The 21,598-nt window shown below is 41.1% G+C and overlaps 2 protein-coding genes across 2 annotated transcripts; both read left to right on the forward strand.

Moving 5' to 3' along the window:
* Positions 1–556: 556 nt before the first annotated feature.
* Positions 557–16,206, forward strand: LOC311037796 (interleukin enhancer-binding factor 3-like). The gene is made up of 20 exons (XM_084047086.1): positions 557–608; positions 1,590–1,745; positions 2,496–2,598; positions 2,983–3,176; positions 4,316–4,490; positions 4,673–4,826; positions 6,072–6,163; positions 7,920–8,015; positions 8,320–8,431; positions 8,524–8,621; positions 8,705–8,813; positions 8,992–9,138; positions 9,289–9,479; positions 11,937–12,053; positions 12,339–12,470; positions 12,710–12,871; positions 13,050–13,176; positions 13,436–13,474; positions 14,183–14,581; positions 14,829–16,206. Exons 2-20 carry the CDS (start codon positions 1,624–1,626, stop codon positions 15,011–15,013), a joined length of 2,754 nt encoding a protein of 917 aa, XP_083903212.1. The 5' UTR covers positions 557–608; positions 1,590–1,623; the 3' UTR covers positions 15,014–16,206.
* A 1,345-nt stretch (positions 16,207–17,551) lies between these two features.
* On the forward strand, positions 17,552–19,887 carry acp5a (acid phosphatase 5a, tartrate resistant). Its single transcript, XM_084076618.1, has 6 exons — positions 17,552–17,618; positions 18,101–18,191; positions 18,286–18,485; positions 18,579–18,703; positions 18,947–19,292; positions 19,474–19,887. Exons 2-6 carry the CDS (start codon positions 18,101–18,103, stop codon positions 19,726–19,728), a joined length of 1,017 nt encoding a protein of 338 aa, XP_083932744.1. The 5' UTR covers positions 17,552–17,618; the 3' UTR covers positions 19,729–19,887.
* Positions 19,888–21,598: the final 1,711 nt, after the last annotated feature.

Consider the following 21,598-nt stretch of genomic DNA (forward strand, 5'->3'; position numbering starts at 1 on the left):
CGGCTTATTATAAGCGGCTTTGGGCTTCTTTTTTTGTAAAGTTGCTTGTAAAAATTGGTAGTTGCGGTTGCGTTTTTTGGGGCTTGTTTCTAAAGTGTACTTGCTTATTTAGGCTTGCTTCCAAATTTTGCAATTCATATTTAAACCAGTGGTTCTCAAATGTATATATTTTTTAAACTGTTGTGCCACAGCCAGGGGAGCAAATTGTGTTAGAATTTTTCAAAAACATATTCCAAATATTCCACAGTTAATTGCAAGAGTTTTTGAAAATAGTAGATCTAAAAGCTCACAACGCGAACGTATTGCGACGCGTTGTGAGCTTGTAGATCGGCTATTTTCCAAAAAGCCAGTAAACTGCTCTTGTTCGCTCTTGTCTTAAACAAGCTCAGTGCTTAATTCTTCCAGTTTAGTAGACCTTGTATTGTGAATTTGTACTTCCATGTACTGCTATTCTCATGTCTTTACTAAATAAAGTACATCAATCAAAGAACAATCAATGTCTAGTTGCTTCATTTGGGCTTGTTTACCTAGATCGCCTGTTTCTCTAGCGAAACCTGGCAACACTAGTTTAGCTTGAAGCGAGCTTTTAAATACAGCATCAGTGAAAGGTATGAGTTGTTTGTATTTGTTTACATGTACGTATGCACGTGTATATATGAGACGTTCAGTCTGCATCCAATGTACCATGCATATAATAATACTATGTGAGGCATTATCGTCGGTGTTCCTGCACGCATTAACCTATCACTGTGACTTTAGCTAGACCGCTAGCTTAGCTATAGCTAGTAGCTACCCTGCTATGGCTATTCCCAGCATCTAAAATGAGTTAGCTAGCTAGAATATTACATTACATGAATGCGGTCCGCGACGAGGACAACATAAATAGAAATATATACATTATATATATACACAGTGTCTTTACATATATTATAACGGCCAAGCGGCCTTTTTTTAATCGAAAGTAGTATAGTACGAATCCGTTCCATAACACGAAAAGGTAACGGAAAGACGTTGTGTTTTTTGACGTTCACATTAAACATGGGATTGTAAGATGGATGTGTGTTTTGGTTTTGGCACCTTTTGCCATTACGTGTGTGTGTGTGTGTGTGTGTGTGTGTGTGTGTGTCTTTGTCTTTGTTATGGACCTGTTGAACACTTGGGACCTGCCTGCCTACTTGTGCCGATAACCACTTTCAGTCTTTCACCCTGTACTTGTTATTTTGGCCATGTCATTCATTGTTATAGGCAAAGATTTTTTTTTTAAATGACAAAAATAGTTTTGTTGTAATATGTAAGAAAGAAAAATAAAGCAATACTGACGACATTTTGCAGAATTATTAATTGAATACACAGGACCCTAATAGAAACAAGCCATAGTTATTTCTAGGGTTTAATGCTTTTAGCATCCTTTTGTATGGTAGTGTACCTTTGTGCTTTTTTTGCAAACTGTTTTGCAAAAGTATTCAATCAATCATAATCAATCAAGATCTATTTGCATTGGCTATTTTAGAGAAAGGGGGGCGGGGGGGGGGGGGGGTAATAAAATAAAATGGTTAATTTTGTATTGTGTGATCATGATTTGTTTCCAGGTTGGAGTTTCCAGTCCAGAGATTTTAGAGAGTCATGGATCGAGGGGGAGCACCACCGATTCATATCTGGGATGAGCGGCAAGCATATGAGGAGCTCTTGTACTGGGACAGCCTGATACAAGACGGGCTACGTCTCCTTCCACATGACTTTGATAGGTACACCATAACAAGGGTTTACTAATGCAACCAATCAACATTCACACTACCAGATACATGGATATTATAGTATATAGTCAGAATGTATTATTTTGCCAATAACTGTATACTTGCACATAGAATATGACTTATTGAAGTTGGTGCATTGTAGTGAAACAGCAACAAATTAAGACCATTAAGACCTGAGGCCGATTCTGCAAATGCCCTCAAAATCAGTAGTTCTCCAACTGTTTTGTGCCAAAGACCCCAACATGATACGTATTTGGCCGCCAACCCCCCCATCTGAAAATGTTTTGTGATTTGATTTGTTTTAATAAAAATCACACTTCCAAGATTCTTTTTAAATGTAAAAAAATTGCAGATGTACAAGCTGTGAGCTTGTATATCTGCTATTATTGAGAACCACTGTTCTAAACCCGAAAGTGTGTGTGTGTGTGTGTGTGTGTGTGTGTGTGTGTGTGTGTGTGTGTGTATGTATATATATATATATATATATATATATATATATATGTATTTATTATTATTATTATTATTATTATTATTATTATTATTATTATTAAAAGTAGGCTATCCATTTTATATGTGTTGGTATACATCAACCTCAAATTCCCAACTAGTTCCCATGAGATTATTACATTTAAAAACTCCTCGGGACAAACAATTCCATGTCACTAGTGTAGGAAAACATTGTATTTTGGCTGTAATTGGAGCTACCGTCATTAACTATTCTCAATTCATAATCTTCTTTAGATATGAGGATCTACGTTACTGGTATGACTGTCTATGTTATGAGGAGGAGCTGAGGAACTACCATCACTTCGTTGCTGCCATTGAAGAGGAGGAGACTGAACAGGTTAACACTTTAGTTCTCCCTTTAATGAATTGCTGTTTTTTCGGTTCTTTCATTCTTTGCTTTGTTTCCTCATTTTCACCTCCTGAGACAGTTGAAGCCATTTGTATGTTCTGCTTTCCAGTTAGATACTTCTCTTTTCTTTTTATACTTTTAGTTTGAGACATATTATTTTAATCCCACTGGGACATATACAGTAAATGTAGCATTGATACTGAAATGATACAACTTTGACAAATTCCACCTCTCGTTTCAAATAGCAATTGTAGATCTACTTGGCGCAAATTTTATTGTTTGACTTAAATAACCATCTCTTGAATTTTCTTGTTTTTATTTTTTTTCATTTAACGTCACCATTACTTACACACCTTCTGTGTCCCTTTAAAGGTCCCCCGTGCGCCCTTGCGACCATACGACCGCCACTTGGCGGTCAAACATTCAATGGTGTACCCTGGCGCAGATGAGCTGGAGGCAGTGCAAACAGTCATCTCCCATGTGGAATGTGCCCTCAAGACCATCTCTGACATGCTTGACGATACAGAAGAAGCCTCTGAGAAAGAAACCTCCGAGGCAGAAGAAAAGTAAGATGTTCGAGCACTCAATTTGGACAGACAGAGATAACGACATCTGGCCTCACAGCCTGTTAGCAAACCACTTCACAAATGTGAAGAAGAGAAGTAATTTATTCTGCAGATTGTATTATTGAAAATGTTAGACAGAAAAGTGAAAAAAAGTTGACTTGGGTGAGGTGCTGGAGCCAAAAAGAAACCAAATTAACAAAAAGGCAGCCTCCACACACTCAAAGCTGTGTAAAAAAAACAACAACAAAAAACGGATTTCTTAAAGACCCACTCCACCCAAAATCATGTTTTTTTTTGTTTTAATATATATTTTTAAGCTTATCTATGAAAATCCTGGTGTTTTTTGGCACTCTGCTTTTCTCTAAAGCATCACATGGATTTGTACCCCCAAAATTGGCCTTAAGACCGCCCTCTCTGAAAGCAGGTGTGGGAAGTGACTCGGGTACATCATCAGGGACACGCCAATCACATCCTCTTCAAAGAGATGTATAACCACCTAGCACGCATTCATATGCATATTATGCATGCCTAAAGTCAGCCTCTGATTGGGCAACATACCAGCGTGGGACAGCCAGACCATCAGGAAGTAAATAGAACAACAGACAGACCCACGTGTGAAAGAGAGTAGGCTTGTGTGTGTGTGTGTGTGTTCGCACACACGTGAGCGCAACGAGCGAGATGCTTCCCTCGACAGATTTATAGCCTTCCAGATTTATGCTTCCTTGATCGGTGTCTTGAGGCAAATACCGCCGATCTACAAGCTCACAACGCGCACGGGACATGGCATATTCATGAAGGGTCGTTCCTGCAGGCGTGGCATAATTGCATAGTGAATAAATCCTGGAATTGTTAAAAGGATCCCTGGCTAATAAACCAAATATTCCTTAATACATTATAATGAGTTCTGACCAAGTTTGGATGTGTGAACTGCAACTTAAAAAAATGTCTTGCAAGGTTTTGGTTATAAGTGACCAAAAGCTTTGAGTATGCGGAGACTGCCCTTTATTTGTAATTTGTTTTAAATGTTAACTTAAAGGGGGCTAATCCCACAATCAACCGAACACCTACTGTACAGTATATCTGTACCTTTTAGGGGGGTGGTTCTTATAGAAGCTAAATCATTTTCATTCTGTCTGTAGTGCTGAGTCACCACTGCCAGCCCGAGTTCTTCGTGGGGTGATGAGAGTGGGCCTGGTGGCCAAGGGCTTGCTGCTGAAGGGGGACACAGACCTGGAGCTGGTGCTCCTATGTGCCAGCATGCCTACTGCTGCTATTCTCAAACGAGTGGCTGAAATGCTCAGTGCACAGATACAGGTATGTTGGTATTGTTATTTCACTCTGGCATCAATATCTGCACAGTCTTGTCTTGTAACTTATGTCTTTTTTATTTTCCTCAAACAATAGATCTATGCATAGGTATGGCTATGTATTTAGAGATGAAAAAACAACATCCACAGTGACAATACTAACTCATTCTTTGATGTATTCTTCAATAGGTAGTTACAGAGGACAAATATGAAATAATTGAGAAGCCAGAGGACGCAGCTGTTGTCGTTAAGAGCACCAAGGATGTAGCCCTGACCCTCACCATCCACCTGACTTCCCCTTTGGCCCGAACGGATGTTGAGAATCAGGGAGAAGGTGGAGAAGGTATGCATCTTGGCCCGGTCTCCAACCAACCACCAGTTATCTCCAGCCATGTCCTGCAGCCTGGCAGGCTGTGTTGCAGATCTGCTTAATCATGTGTGTTTTCCTCCTAAAGCAGGCCCTGTGCTGCACCACAGAAATGCGAATGTGCTCTGTGAGCACAAACTTCAATTCTGTGATCCAGTGAACAACCAATGAATGTTGATTCTTCACTCACTCCAGAGTTCTGGCGTCGTGTTTTTTAACAAGATGGCGGTAACCAGCGCACAATGCTTCTGTAGTCGTTAATGTTTTGTATAAATGTATTTGTTGATAATGGCAGAAGCATAGGAGACTTTCCTTGTTCCTGATATATTGTATTCAGGTGTAAAGTGAAGGCTTTGAAGAGTTCCAAGTTAAAGCGCGCAGTGCATGTGTTTTATGCAGAAGTTGTACGTATGGCTTTAACTGCAGCAAAACTGACTGACAAGGAGGAGATTCTGTTTGGTTCTCCCAAGTTAAAATCTAATCAAAAATGAACAACCACAGGGGCTAACTAAGTCAGTGTCTGTCTGTCTGTCAGTATGAGTGTTGGTGACATTGTATGCACTGGTTTGAGCATCAGAAGTTGGAGTAAGCTCTTTCTTGTATCAGGAAGAAGACGATCAAGCCAGTTAAGCTATTTAAAACTTTGAAGAGGCCAAGTCTAAGCCTTTGCTTGGATCGTAGCCAGATGTATGTCAGGGAAGCCATCAGTTTTGCTGCAGTGTGGAGCGGACTTCTATATTCTTCAAATGCTAATTTACAAATGATTGTTATTCCAAATCATTATTTCTTTCCCCACCACTAAGCCTTCTCGTGTGTTAAGTTTTTTAGGGACGCTGGACCTTTGACCAACTGGACACACTGTCTCAGAAGCGGGCTAAACAGCAAACCCAAGCCTAGCGGCTGAGGGAAGGGGAGGTTATTGTAACATACAAAGAGCATAGCATCATTGGGATAATAACACCACACTAAACCATATTTGAATAAATAAAAACTTAAATGTAACGCTCACCTTCTCACACAGCAAAATGTATCTTGAGTCTGTGATGAGTGATTTGCAGGCACATTGGGGGCCATAGATAATTCCTATTGGGACTCCCCACCTTCTCCCCTTTCCTTGCTGTTGTTGGTGCTTTGGTAAAGCTGCTACACCCTCAGCTGCAAGACAGAACCAACCCCCTTGGTCAAACTGTACCTTGTCTTCTTACCTCACCTCGTCAATAGAAACGCAAACAGACAACGATCCGCCGGATGTTCTGGACAGGCAGAAATGCCTAACTGCCTTGGCGTCTCTCCGCCACGCCAAGTGGTTCCAGGTTTGCAACCCCGTCCTTACTTGCATATAAGGTTGAGTCCTCTCAATAATCTCAGTTTTTTAGGGATGCACCGATATGGAATTTCTGGGCCGATAACCGATAATGATCTGCTTGTTGTGGCAAATACAAATGGTGATTACTGATAATTTCACTTTTTTGGCATTTTAAAACAAATTCACACTATAATCCAGAGTTTGTGTAATGAGGGTAAGAAAAGCCAAGTCCTTCTAAAGATAATCATCTTATTGTTTTTCATAGCTATGAAATGAGATCAAAGGCGTCAGACGCCCCTAAGGTGCCATGTTATCGGATATCGGATTGGTTGAAATTCCACTTTCGGAACGATAATTCAATTTTCCCATTTATCTTAGGATAATATATGGACCTCCGATAATTCGTGCACCCCAAAATTTCCTTGCATTTACGGACAAACTCTACCCTCTCAACTATTGCTGATCTATTCCGTCTTTACAATTTACAAATGACAATTGTTCTGCTCATCCATACCACTGTTTTGTATCAATTCGTTCAGACAAATCATTGGTGTGGACAGCAGCATGTAATTAATGGGATAGTGTAGTATCCCAGAGTCTCTGGCTGTCAGTGAATGCAATATTCCTGATAACTGCCATCCTCTCTGAAGATCTCTTAAAATATCCCACATTTCATCATTTGAGTTCACAACAAGCACTATAACAATATAGTATTTAAAATCCTTCTAACTCATGTGGATGACAGAGTTAACACCACAACTATAAGCAAGACAATGGTTATAGTGCTTGGTGTGAATGGCCCTTAACACTGGTCTCAACTTCTGTTAAACTACTTGTAAACTACCTAGTCACATACCACCACCACAGCATAATTACATTTTGGTTGCGGTTTAGGTTGTTTTGCGCCAGATGTTCTCAACAGTGAGAAATGCCTAACTGCCTTGCCATGATATACCTCCAAATATTGACAAGATATCTTTAGTATTAGTAAATTAAGAAGATGAATTCAATATGCACAACTATTCTCTTGATGGATTTATATTGCACGGTGAAATTGTTCTCAAAGTCATACCTTTTAAAATTCACACGTAAACAAAGGAGATTCTGCCCAATGCCTATATATAACATTACATAACCTGATTCAGTGTTTTTGGAAATATCCCTGTTTATTATTGTGCATACCTTTATCAGTCATTGTAGGAAACGGAAGGAAAAAGTGCTGAGTCAGGTTTTATCATTTGTACCTTGGCAGAATCGGCATTGTTCACATTAATTTGTGTGCTAAAACGTTGAGACCTGGGGAACATATTTTGGATCATGAATTGTTTATCTATGGAGCAACTATTGAAGATATCTCATCAATATTTGGAGTTAGATCATGGCATGGTAACTACACAACCCAAACATCTACCAAAGTCGAATTGTGCTTTAAGATTAGAGAAGATTAAGTAACATTAGACTCTGTTTTCAAAGCCATTTAGGAATATTGTACCCAAACCCACCATAGTGGGCTTTCTTTTCTTCTTAGTTTTTACTTCACACACAGATAGCAGGCAATATTCATTACATTTATCTAAGAAAACATATTAGTTAATTACATTTGTGTATTTCAGTGATTGCTAAATTGTACAGAGCTGAGTAAACATTGTAGTTGGGGTCCAGCTTTACGACCCCTAAAATGTACAGATGAGTATCAGTACATTTAGGGGACACTTCGGTTAATTCACCACTCCTAACTGAAGGGGCTCCTGCTTGTCTTCCAGGCCAAACTCACCGACTCGAAGGCTGCTGTCATTGTGATCCGAATCTTGAGGGACTTATGTAACCGTATTCCCACCTGGGCTCCACTCTCGGGATGGGTAAGCAAACTGTTGCTGCACAAGTATTGACACTGGCAGTGAATTTTAAGTTGTGTTCACTACGTAGGTGTATTGCTGTAAGTCTGTTAACATCTGATTTGTTTAGTTGCATGCCTATGCAGACACAAAACAGAATTAGTTTTGTAGTGAATAGATAGTTATAGGTCCTTTTTGACATTAAGTGTGAAGCATTAGTTGCCTTTTGAGTCTTTTGTCAGCCAGTGAGATGGGTTATTTTCCCGTTCTGAACCTCGGATATGTTAAATGTTATCTTTGCTCTGATTCCCCGTAATTGCATTTGTAGCCTCTTGATCTGCTGGTTGAGAAGGCCGTTGTGACATCTGAAAGACCAATGGAAGCAGGCGAAACCTTCCGCAGGGTTTTAGAATGTGTTGCTTCTGGAATCCTCTTCGAAGGTATGTGTTAGGTTAGTTTTTAATCATCAGTTGTCAATCATAAGATACTGAGATGAACAGTATTGGTCTAATTCATCATCCCCTGTGCATAGGCGGTGCTGGAATTAAAGACCCATGTGAGAGAGAAAAGACTGATGCCATCGGCCATCTGACTCCGCAGCAACGTGAAGACATAACACAGAGTGCTCAGGTAAGGCGTGGCTGCTAAGAGAGGCTAACTCAAGTTTATCATGTTGGAAGAAGAATTTTGCCTAACTTTAATGTTCATTTCAGCATGCCTTGAGGCTATCTGCATTTGGACAGATGTATAAAGTGCTGGGAATGGACTTTGCTCCTCCTAAAATGCGAAAATCGATTGCGCCCAATGCCAGAGCTGCCACAGGTAGTTATAATATACTAGAGGTTCGGGCCGCGTATCCTGATATAATGCTATAATAATCCAAACCTCTTGCCTTAAGCCAACTCCACTATTGACAGTGAAGTCTTTGTCTTGATATTTTTGGGATCTTGAAGCAATTGTAATAGGATCTGTTCTCAAAGCTTGTTTTCTTTTTATGCAGCCCAGATCGCACCCTCCGTGCCATTTAGTCAGCCACCTAAGAGACCGTACACTGATGTGGATACAGGAGGAGAAGACCGCCAACTCAACAGCAAGCAGAGAAAGTTTCTCAAGTTCCAGAAGCATCACCGCTTTCAAAGGAAATCAGGTTAGTAGCCGCTATCACATCCCTTTTGTCATAACATACTGGCTTTTCTTGTCAAATCATCAATTTCACGTTCCCAGTTGACCTGTCTCACACTTTTTTTTTTTACTTTGCTCCCCCCGCTCCCTTTCTCTGTCTCTTGTCTTCCTTTAGTGTCAGACGACTTGGGTATGAATGCCGTGATGCGTCTGAACCAGTACAAACCTGGTCTCGAATACAGACTGTTGTCTCAGGCGGGACCAGTCCATGAACCAGTCTTTGCCATGGCTGTGGATTTGAATGGGAAGACCTATGAGTCTACAGGGCCTTCTAAGCGAGCTGCCAAACTTAATGTAGCCACCAAGGCAAGTTTATTTCATGCAGTTTCTGCAGAGATGGCTGTGAGACTGTGAAAGCTAGTAACATTGTACCGCATGTAATTTTGTGTACCTCTGTGATGTAGTGCCAGCCACTGCAGCAGAGGTTTGCTGAAACGGCAATAACAGCCCCTCTCATGTTATATAGTGTTTTTTACAGGTTAAACTGATTTTCTAAATTTGTCTTTTTCTAGTGGAGGTCTTCGTATAAGCCAGGGATGGGCAACTGGCGGCCCGCGGGCCGCATGCGGCCCGCACCGTCACTCAATGCGGCCCCAGGCCAAAATCCCCCCCCCAAAAAAAAAAAAAATATATATATTTTTTTTTTTTTTTTTGGGCCAAAAATGTTTTAAATTGTTTTTTGGCCAAGTCTACACTTGCAACCACACGTAACTTCTACTTTATTCTTCTTATTCCTCGTCTTTGTATTGGTATTGTTTGTGTTGGAGCGCCTCAGTGCGGCTGCAGAGTTCATGTGCAACCTCTTCCAGAGAGAGATAGAGACACTAGAAACTCTGCTGGAGACACAAAACAAACTGTGTAGACTTGGCCCTTTGAAATAAAATGTGTTTTGTCCCCAAAAAAAAAAAAAAAAAGTTTTCTTTTTTTTTTGCATTGGTCGACTGCCAGTCGACTATTGGCAATTAGTCGCCAATTAGATTCGACTAAACAAATCCTTAGTCGGGGAGAGGCCTACTAAATGCTAAATAAAAACAAAGTTATAACAAATAATAATAGTGTTATCCCTTATATATCACATATGTGACTATTATGGGCTTTTTGAGTAATGGGGTACTACTGGCGAGAGTGCCGATAAACGGGCGGGCTGGGACCAAAATCCAGCCCTGGCATTTTGGTCCGAACCGGCGCACCGCCCCCGGACCGTTTTGCCAACCGGGGGGGGGGTCCCTGCCGATAAACAATGCGGCCTCCCTGCCGATAAACAATGCGGCCTCCCTGCCGATAAACAATGCGGCCCCCCAGAGTGATTGAGGAAATTTTGTGGCCCTCACCATCTACAAAGTTGCCCACCCCTGGTATAAGCCCAATAGGGTTTCATACCTCTCCTGCACATTTTGCCACAATAGCCGCTCACAACAACTTCTATTTTTGAAAAAGTTGTAATATATTCTCTTAATAATGATGTGGCCAAAATAGGGGCTCCAGCCAGGTTGAATGTGTGTAGTAACCAGTCATCCCGGTACTCCATACATCTGGCCAGCTCGTTGGTGCTTTGCGCTCCTGCATCTTTCTTGAGTACATCCATGTATGTTAGTGAGGGATGTCCTTGTGACTGGTGTCCGTGTGTTGGTTTCCACAGCACCAATTTGCTGGCTGACAGCTCTTTATGTCTTTGGCAGTGTCCTGCTAGGCTCATTCTCCAGGCTGCTATTTTCTCGCTCACCCTTGGTATTCCCTCATACAGATTCTCTTTGGTAACATGTGCACTCTTGCTGATGTTAAGTACTGCACGCAACATTCTGGTGTAGCACCCGTCTAGAGACTTCTGCAGGGTTGGTTTGAGGGTCCAGCATTCACTGCCATAGAGGAGAACAGACTCTACCGTTGCATAGAAGAAGCTCAGATTGATTTGTCGGTGGAGGTTGGAGTTCCATACTCTGTTCATGCCGTTCAGGGCCCTCCATGCAAGTGCCTTCCTCACTTTAAGATCTTGCTCGGTTGAGTTGAGCCATGAGCCCAGGTACTTGAAGTCCTTGACTTTCTTCAGAGCAGTGCCTCCTGTTGTTGTTAGAGGTGGATGTTCCGTGAGATGTTATAGGTGATAACCTCAGTTTTCTTGGCATTTAGAAGAAGGCCAACCTTAGTTGGCACACTCTGACTCCACTCTGTTCAGTAGCTCCTATGCTTGTTCCACATGGTCGGAGAGCAGGCCGATGTCGTTGAGCATAGTCCAGGTCTATCAGGACTACTGTGGGGTGTCGTCTCAACCTCTTTGATGTTAGTGAAGCCAAGATCCTGCTCTCGTCCACTGATGCCCATCCTGAGCGCATAATCCATGACTATGATGAAGAGGAAGGGGCCTAGGGTGTCCCCTTGCATTACCCCAACCAGGATGTCAAACTCCTCACTGTTGCCATCTGGGGTCACCACATTGGCGCTTGTAACTACGTACATGGTCTCTATTGCCCGGAGTAGGTTGGGAGGGACACCGTAGGCCTCAAGGATTTTCACCATTGTGTCTGTGGGTTCTATAAATATATTTAACCAAGACGAGTATTAACAGGAGCTTGTGACTAAATAAAAACGACATTGTTTCCACCTGACAGCAACAATATTTTATTTTTACTAAATGTGTGATCTATCATTAATTAAAAGGATGAGTCTGTCAGGGCAGGTTGAAGGTAGGATGTGTGACTGCAAACCATTTCAACCTTTCAACCCTTTAATAACTCACCCATGAATTTCTCTTCCCGTCTTTGACAGGTCTTGCAGGAACTAGGCTTACCTACTGGGTCAGATTCCAAATCGGAGTCCGGTGATGGGGCCGAGGAAGGCGGGGCAACAGATGCACCTGGGGCAGGCTCTACTACATCAGATGATGTAATTACCAACTTCAGTCTTTTAATCCACATTTTAACCACTTCAACCCTTTACCTTGTTAACTAGAGTCCCCCAGGGGTCTGTACTAGTTTCCTCTATTTCCCTCAACACTAAATCTCTTCACTGAAAATATCTGATCTACAAGCTCACAGTACGTCACAATGCGTTGTGAGCTTGTAGATCAGCTATATTTGGCAAATGTTCGTCCCATAATTGCCAATAAGAAGGTTCATTTGGTTAATCCACATTTGTTCCCCATGCACATAATTTGCCTACTTCCTACAGAGTACCCAAGGTCCTATCTTGACTAAGCATGGGAAGAACCCTGTGATGGAACTCAATGAGAAACGCCGCAGCCTTAAGTATGAGCTTTCTGCAGAGACAGGTGGCTCCCACGAAAAGTGCTTCATCATGGAGGTGGGTCACTATCTGGCACTTGACTCCAATCCTTTAGTTTCAGGCTATACCACACTTTGTTGCAAAACCCCCATGTAATTTTTGTCAGGCGCATACCATATTCTTTTTTTCTTCTCTTTATTTATACATTTTGACATGTACACTGATATACAGTGTAGATTGAATGTTAAGGACTCTTTTTTTTAACCAGCCCCACTTACAAAAACTGAAAAAATAGTTTTTCCCCTCAATTTTCTCAGGTTGAGGTAGATGGCGTCAAGTTCAAGGGCAGAGGCTCTAATAAGAAAGAGGCAAAGGCATTTGCTGCATTAGCTGCCCTGGAGAAGCTCTTTCCACACAGCCAGAGTGGACCTTCCAGCTTCAGAGACCCATTTAGGAAGAAGGTCACCTACACTGACATGGTAATTGATCCAGGTTTTACCTGGCATCCATGCACAAGCAAACATGAACCCACATTCATTCAGTAATGCAAGCTGCTGCAGATATTTCCCAACATATCATATTTGTCCATATACTGCAAACCCACAAACACATCCTCTGCCTGTAAACGGTCTATTGTAAACTTCCTCTGCTCAACAGCACATCCCAGGATTTGGTACTATCCGTGGCATTCCTTCAGACCCTGGGTCCAACACTTGGGGTCGTGGCCGGGGTCGGGGCAGAGGTCGAGGCAAGCCATTCGTCGGAGCAAGTAATTATAACAAGAGTAAGAAACTTGACTTGAACCTCTTTCACCCTGGCGTTCCTATTTTGGCATGTCATTATGAGTGGAATTATTCTTTAAATTGAAAAATTGCTGATCTACCAGCTCATTTTTTTAACAAATTAAGTTAGTTGGCTCTCACTGGCCGAGTTTGATATTAAATGGGTTAGAAATTGAACTTCTAAACATAGGGTTACAGTAACTGCTCGATGAACATGAGATTTATAATTTGTTTGTTTTTTTATGCTTTGTTTTTAAACAGCCGACTACAATTATGGGAGCATGGCTGGCACTGGATATCGTAAGTGTCCTTCCCCCATAATTATTATGATAGTTACTACGCGTGTGTACAAACTCACTCAAGTTGAGCAGAGTGATGACTCTGAGTTAGTGGGAATTACATTTCTCCATGTATTTAAATCTATGGGTATCATTATTGTAACCTTTCTAAACCAGAAAATGCATATTAGAAAATCACCATGCTATTTCCACTCAGGAATCATATTTCTTGGGAACATCTAGTAATGTCAAGTTAACACTTCAACCTTAGCGTCCGTATTCTAACATTCTATGAAAATAGCACATCTACTGCTATTTTCAACAAAGATATTTAGTGTAGAACTAGTATTGAGCCCAGGGGGAATCTGCTCAACTATAAGGTTATAGTGGTTAAAAACAACCAATGTTGGACAAAGTGCTGTATAACTGATTCCAACCGCCATGCATTCCAGGATTCATAAACTCCTTTTATTGCACACAAAGTAAAATCATTTCAGTTAAACACTTGGATGACCTTTTGGTTACATAAAGAGCAGAATGCACTTTGATTTAAACAGTTTTATTTTCAAGATGTCCATTTTAATTAATTTTAGATTGTTTCAACAGAATATTCCACAGAATCGCAAGAATTTTGTCGAATATTACATGACTTTTGAGAAAATTCTACCTAAAGAAACATAAAGCACACACACCAGTGACAAAACATTATTTTCTCCCCAACCACTTTCAGATAAACTCTACGGTAATAATTCAACTGCGGCCGCCACTGCCGCCACCGCCACAACCCAGGCAGATAACTCCTCAGAGGCAGCTGGCACCTCTGGCTATGGCACCTTCTACCCCGAATCCTCTTACTCTGCTCAACCCAATCCAGCTACAGCCACAGATACCTCCACGTCCAGTACTCCAGTGTCGACTAACTATCAGCAGGTGTCCACCAACTATCAGTCAATGCCCCCTCCGATTGACCAGCAAAGCCCATACAGCTATGGCTATGGTGAGGAGAAGAAGAAGCTTCTGACCGCGAACCAGCCTGCGGTTCAAAGTGGTACCCAGGACCAAGCAGACTACTCCATGTACAGCACGGCATACCCCAGCTCAGTAACTGGGGGCCAAATGTATAACTATGGTGAGTAACTTGGAATCCTAAACCCCAGCATATAAACCCAAATAATATTCCTTAATTATTATTATAACCTATTCATAGAGGTAAATGACATAATAGATTTCCTGCACAGCTAGGAGCATTTGGATTTTTGTTAAATCATCTTTTGCCTTGGTGGGTAAAGCTATCTGCATTCAGTTTCTTTCTGGCATTTAATGCTGTGGAAAAATGTGATACCACCCTTAACTTAAGTTAATTGATCTGTCCACAGGTTGGGATAACCAGACAGGGTGGGGGAATCAGCAGCAGCAGCAGCAGCCACAGCAGCAGCAGCCACAGCAGCAGCCGCCACAGCAGCAGCAACAGCAGCAGCAGGGCTATGGCAGCATGTACCAGGGCTATGGTGGACAGGATCAGAGTCAGAGTCAGACTGCCTACCCTGGTTACGGAAACTAGGCAGCTTCACAGCACTCTTGAAGGCTAGATCTATCCTTGATGAGGATGATGATGCCTTGGCTGCAGTGTTCCAAACGAGAAGAAATGGTATATTTTCAATTCTGTTAGAGGACTCGCGTTCCCTTTTTGTTACCACTCTCTCATCATGACACTGTGTGGTTATTTTCGTTTTTATGTTAATTTACTTGCCAGTTAACTTTATTTTTTTTAAGTAAAAAAAACAACAAATTGTGAATGTTACAGAAGCTGTGATATCAGTCCCTTTCCCACTGGGATTGCCATAACATTGCTGGATAAAAACAACAGCTGGCATAGGCAGTGGAGAGTCATTCCCACCTTGCCCTCCTTTATGGAGAAGTGCTGTATGGTAACTGTTCCCGCATTAGATGAATGTAACAGGTACAGTACGTAATGCTTGTGTGAGAGGTGTCTAAAGCATGCGAGACTAGGCATTTTGGGATGACAAATATGAAGAAAAACAATAGTATTCATCTGCAGGTTTGCACACCAACTGATTTAACTCTATGCTCCAGTCGCCTCTATCTCTTGCATGCCCACTCTCTACGAACACAACACATTGAGGTATTCCTTAAAGATGTTATGTTACTTGCATAACACCAGGAAATACCAACTCGCATTGTAGTAAAGTATATCTTAATTACGGCAATTGTTTTCCTATGAAGCAGTTCGTTCATAGAACAATGATTTTGCTCCCGTCGCAGTCACACACACACACACACACACACACACACACACACACACACACACACACAGACCGTGTCTCCCATGCTCTCTCTCCTCCACCCACTCCAAATGTGCACACGACCTGACCAGCGGCTGTTCTCAAAGGACGCCAAAATGTAACATTTCCGGTTGATTACTGGCTTTACATGCCAGTGGGAATGAGGCTTTGGTTCCTAGGCTCACTCTTTTCTTAACTGGCCCCTATCCTCATCCTTTCCAGCTTGATGTGAACGTAAAGATCATATCTGGTGGTGTGTTATTGTGTTCTCTAACATCTCTTGTCATGATCGTTGTACTTTATTATATATATTTTTGTTTTCTAATCGACTGTACTAGTCCAAGTATCGTATATGTGGTGAACATTTTTATGTTGCGGTTATGAGTTCCCTTTGCTGTAGTTCTAAAATGCTCTAATCTCGTCTTTATAGTAATAAAATACTTTAATTTTGTTTCCTTGTCTATTTGTGACACAATATTTAGAAGTGCAAAGTTGTACATATGTAGTGAGATAGTAGTTAGGTGTTCAGTTGCATTTAATAATGCATCAAAATAATATATCTCTTTATTAACAAAGATTTATATGAGCGGGGAGAAAACACTGAGGACAAAATAATTAAATAAATGGTGTCAAAAGCAGTGGTGTAAACTAACTAAGTACATTTACTCAAGTACAATGTTTAGGTATTTTTTACTTTCTATACTTTTACTTCTACTCCACTACATCTCAGAGGCAAACGTTGTACTTTTACTCCACTACAATTATTTGTAACCTTTAGTTACTAGTTACTTTGTAGATTTTGATTGCTATTACAAAACATACATTAACGCTATTTAGACTTGGATCTACAAGCTCATAATGTGTTGCGATGCGACGCATTGTGAGCTTGTAGATTGCTATTTTCAAAAGATTTTTATACTTTTGAAAATTTTAAATGGGACATTCTGTATAATAGAGTATAATAATAGAATACTTTCTACTTTTGGTACTTAAAGTACATTTTGATACCAATACTTTTGTACTTTTACTCAATTACATTTTGAATTGCGGACTTCCTACTTGTAACAGTGTTTCTATATTGTAGTATTGATACTTTTACTTAAGTAAAACATTTGAGTACTTTCTCCACCACTGGTCAAAAGGTTACGTCTGTGGGTTTCCAGTGCCTTTGACCTTACTGGTACCTTGAGCTTGCCTTAAAAATACCATGCAGATTCCTCACATCAATGTTATGGGAGCACTTCACATCACTGCACAGGACTGTACCCAGTTGTCCATGTGAGGTGCTCAGAAATCTCGCTAGCCAGCCTAGAATGCATGCATCAGTATGCATTATTGAATGTTCACAATGTGCTATGGTTTATGCAATATTATATACAGCTATTAAACCATGTTAGCAATTTAACTGGCCAAAGAATACATCAGATAGGCCTAATGGTTGACTAATCTTTATTTAAAAGGAGATTCAAGATTTGAGATTGAACTGATTAGCTCCGCAAATATTGACTCATTGAAATAAAATAGTATTAGCATACATACATAACCACCAAAATAAAGAAAAGGACTAGGCGCCATGGAAATAAAGAAGGGAAATAAACACTGATTAACACTAAGGTGGAAAATGTTGAGTGTGGACACTAACTATTATAACCACTGTAGGTCACATGTAGATGACCCTATTGTGCCCAGAGTGAATCAGGGTGTGAGCAATGATCATGCACCACTGGCGTGGCCTGGGACTGGCCCGCCCGGGACTGGTTTCTTCTCCTGGGACAGCTGATAAAAGCAAGACAGTTGGAGAGGCGGTGGAGACCTCCTGGCATCCAGAGGACACCTCACCACTTGCACTCAGCATTATCAACAGTGAGTGTGTTATGTTACCTCAAACAAAGACAATATCTCTCAAACTATTCATGCTTCTGATTTAGTTGTCCGCTGTCTCACCTAACTCTTAACTCTCAATTTTCACCTGTTATGCTGGTTCTACTTTTGGCTTTCATGAGCTGTATAGTCGTTCACTGAATGCATGTCTGATTTGAAGTGTGCATTAGACCAGCACTCTTCAAATGCAACTGTGACTGATGATTGAGAGGTGAGATGTAGGGACTGATGTCTGTGCCCAGGTTTGCAGCTGCTTTGATTAGGCTTGATTAGCTCCATCTTGGATCTGTCAGTATTTAAAGCAAGGGCTTGTGCTTCTGCCAGGTAGAAGGGGAAAACCTACAGGTTATGGTGTGTTAAGGTTTTGATGGTTTCATGTTGTCTTATTTATTGTAAGCTTTTGTGCAGCACTGCCTTATAGTGTATTCCTTTGACTGAATTAATGTGTGTTTTTGTTGTTACAGATGGCACTCACCCTGTTAACCACACTATCTGCCATCATTTCTGTGGTTTACTGTTATCCAACTGCCTTTCAGGACCTGGAAGAAAATTCTAGTAAGTAATGCTTTCCTTCAAACTGAATTAAAATGTGCACACAATCGCACTGAAATTCAGAGGATCCAAATGTTTGCTCTTTGTTCCCCTACAGGAAACAGAAGCTCCATCAAGTTCTTGGCAGTAGGAGACTGGGGTGGAGTGCCCCATCCCCCTTACATCACCCCTGTAGAGAAGGCCACGGCCCTGGAAATGGGTAGAGTTGCAGAGCAGATGGGTGCAGATTTTGTTCTCGCCCTTGGTGACAACTTCTACTACACCGGAGTGGACAGTGTGGATTCTCCTAGGTTCAAGGTTAGAAGTACCCCCCCCAAGAGAAAAAATATAATCTTCCAAGAAAAAAGGCATGTGTTAATTGTGAGTCAATTTGTTTGCCTTTCAACATAGGACACTTTTGAGTCTGTATATACAGCAAAGTCTCTTCAAATCCCCTGGTACGTGCTTGCTGGTAATCATGACCATGCAGGCAATGTCAGAGCACAGATGGAGTACAGCCACAAGTCTGACAGATGGTGAGGATTGTTACTTGCAGTAACATTTACCCTGACATTTAATTTATTCTATAAACTTTCCTAAAGCAGGGCTTGAATGTACACAAAGTTCAAAGTGTATCCACATTCTTGAACCTTGCCACTGGTTACTTTCCCAGTGTCCAGCATGTCTTGGCTCTGTCCCTTGCTCTATACTTTTGCAATAAGAAACATTTACATAATTGAATGTGATTAAAAACCTCAGGTTTGTTTTCCTTCTCACAGGCGCTTCCCTTATTACTATTATGAGCTGAACTTCCGCATCCCAAAAGTAAACAGGACCCTGAGCATAATCATGCTGGATACAGTTATGCTCTGTGGTAACTCGGATGACTATGAAGATGAGAAGCCCAGAGGTCCCCTCGTTGCCGTGGATGCCAACCGGCAGCTGATCTGGTTGCAGGAGAGGATGGCCCAGTCAAAGGCTGACTTCCTGCTGTTGGCAGGCCACTACCCAGTCTGGTCTGTGTCAGAGCATGGCCCCACAGACTGCCTGCTGCAGAAGCTACGTCCCTTGCTGGTTAAGTACAAGGCTACCGCCTACCTCTGTGGTCACGACCACAATCTGCAGGTGGGTTATCTAATTATTGTGTGAATTTAGTGCTGTCACACATCGTAAATGACTGGACTACAAGCTAAAAAATTGCTTAAATTAGGTATTTGCGGTGAGCAACACTAAAGCATGACTTGGGCTTTTACTCTGTAAGTCTATAGACTATGCCTCCATGCTGACTCGAGTTGTCTTTGTTTAGTACATCAAAGAAGCTGGTGTGGGATACATCGTGAGCGGTGCTGGAAACTTCTTGGATCCTGATGTCCGTCACTGGCACCATGTTCCCAAAGATACTGTGAAGTTCTTCACTGGCCAGGCCTCCACACTTGGTGGCTTTGTCCATGCGGAAGTCACAAAAAAGGAGATGGTCCTGACCTTCATCCAGGCCAAGGGTACCTCTCTTTACCGTACTGTGCTGCCCCATCGGAGGATGGAAGAGATTGGCCAGTATTAGAAAGTACAATACACTTGCCGTGTACAATATTTCTTTTAAAGGATGGGTCTTTGTTTTAGATTAGGAATAATAAAATAAATAATACATTGATTGTAAAAAAATAACTTTGTCTTTTTTCCCAGGACTAGCCATCTTCAATAAATTGGCCTTTTAGGTTTTATGTACTTTAGCGTGTAGTCCATAGTGTGTGCGTGTAGACTCCTGGAAATGGGGATTTCTACCTCCAATAGACCATATTCACACGGTGGCCATATTGGAATTTAACATTGAAAGTGCCGCTACCCGGGGTGGCTACTTTCATTGACTTCATAGAAACATGGCCGCCGTATGAATATGGTCTATGGGAGTGCATGATGTCAACTGTAATGTGGATCGACTACATATGCACACATCGGGGGCAAAACGTTAACAACTATTTTGGCCAAATCAGTTGGCCTGTTAACTAGCTCACATCCACATAGCTATGTCAAGTGTTAACAAATATGTTTTCTCACCACCTGGCTTGTCATAATGACAGCAGATTGGCAGTGAATGTTAACATGATGAATCTAGCTAGTCATTGACAATTTCCTTTGGAGGCAGATTGCCTCTATGCAGTGTTTCATTACTGAAGTATGTACTGTATATGAGAAATCCTTAATTTATTTTAATCCATTAGCAAAGTAAAACTATAATGGCAGACTAGTTTATAGCCAGTCTTTGGCTTATTGATAATGTACAAATTGAACACCTGCTTTTCCTTGTGCTGTGGTCTCTCAGCTCTGCTACTGTGTCATCTTTAACTCGGCCAATTAGATGGGTTACTGTCTGGGCATCCTGTAGGCTCTAAGAGCTGAACCGACCCAGGAACAGCTGGTGAGACTCACTGAGTCACTAATCAGGTGTCAAGGACAGGTAGGATTTTCTAACCTGGCTGACGTAAGCACATGGACCAAGATGAACTCTCACAGGGTCACACATCCAATCACAAACGCACTGTTTTGAGGTATATTAATGCCTTTACTGATATACATCCCTAAGATTTTTTTCCTATTTCTTTTAATAGGAAATTGCCCATACTTGTCTGAAAGGCTCTAATAACAGGCAATTGTACACGAGACAAGTGTAGTTGTCAGTTAATAACAGAAGCAGTAGCATTTCTATCAAGATAACATCTGCTTGTGGCTATTTTCTATGCTTGTCCCACCTGCAACTAAATCATCCTAAATTGCTGTGCAATCCCACACTTATGTTTGACTTAATCCTACACTGCCCCTGGTTTATGCTGGACTTACTTTCATAAGCATTTTGATCACACTGCACATTCTACTCTGATGCATAATATTCATATTTAGCTAATATATTGTTGGAGATCTCATGTACTCTGATCTTAGTTGTTCAATGTGAACTCAATTAGTCTTTGTTTTCATCAAGCTTTTCATGCAAAACACTCTGGCCTCAAAGCATACCACAATATTTTTCATAATTCACTGAAGTGAAAAGCCACTCAATAACTTGTACCAGCAAGTCTTCTTTTCTGGTAGGGTCAATCTCTTCCTAGTTAACAATGCCTGCAGGACAAATGCTTTATTTTCTTTGAAGACTACTGTAAGTTCATTTATCTAAACTTGCTTTTAACTCAGAAGTTTGGTTGGTTTGTTTGATTATAATGACCTTTTTGTAATTGTATTTATTTATTATTTTCAAATCACATACACAGTGGCATTTTAGATTTCAGCTATCTCTTGGTCTCCAAACTTCCCATGTTTTTACTATAACAAATGCTGAACTCTTGAATGAAATTTCAATCCTATCGCATCATATCTACAGTCATTTTATTTGCATAGTTATAATAATGTTGCTGTTGTGTCCTCAAGTGATCAGTGATTTT

This window comes from Gymnoscopelus microlampas, assembly GCF_963454915.1.
Source record: "Gymnoscopelus microlampas genome assembly, chromosome: 2".
Classification (NCBI taxonomy): domain Eukaryota; kingdom Metazoa; phylum Chordata; class Actinopteri; order Myctophiformes; family Myctophidae; genus Gymnoscopelus; species Gymnoscopelus microlampas.

Excerpts from the sequence above, each read along its gene's own strand:
- LOC311037796 (XM_084047086.1), top strand. The coding sequence starts at position 1,624 with ATGGATCGAGGGGGAGCACCACCGATTCATATCTGGGATGAGCGGCAA. Across the intron at positions 1,746-2,495 it reads CTTCCACATGACTTTGATAG|ATATGAGGATCTACGTTACT; the intron begins GTACACCATAAC and ends AATCTTCTTTAG. Across the intron at positions 8,432-8,523 it reads TTCTGGAATCCTCTTCGAAG|GCGGTGCTGGAATTAAAGAC; the intron begins GTATGTGTTAGG and ends CCCTGTGCATAG.
- acp5a (XM_084076618.1), top strand. The coding sequence starts at position 18,101 with ATGGCACTCACCCTGTTAACCACACTATCTGCCATCATTTCTGTGGTT. Across the intron at positions 18,192-18,285 it reads GGACCTGGAAGAAAATTCTA|GAAACAGAAGCTCCATCAAG; the intron begins GTAAGTAATGCT and ends GTTCCCCTACAG. Across the intron at positions 19,293-19,473 it reads GTCACGACCACAATCTGCAG|TACATCAAAGAAGCTGGTGT; the intron begins GTGGGTTATCTA and ends GTCTTTGTTTAG.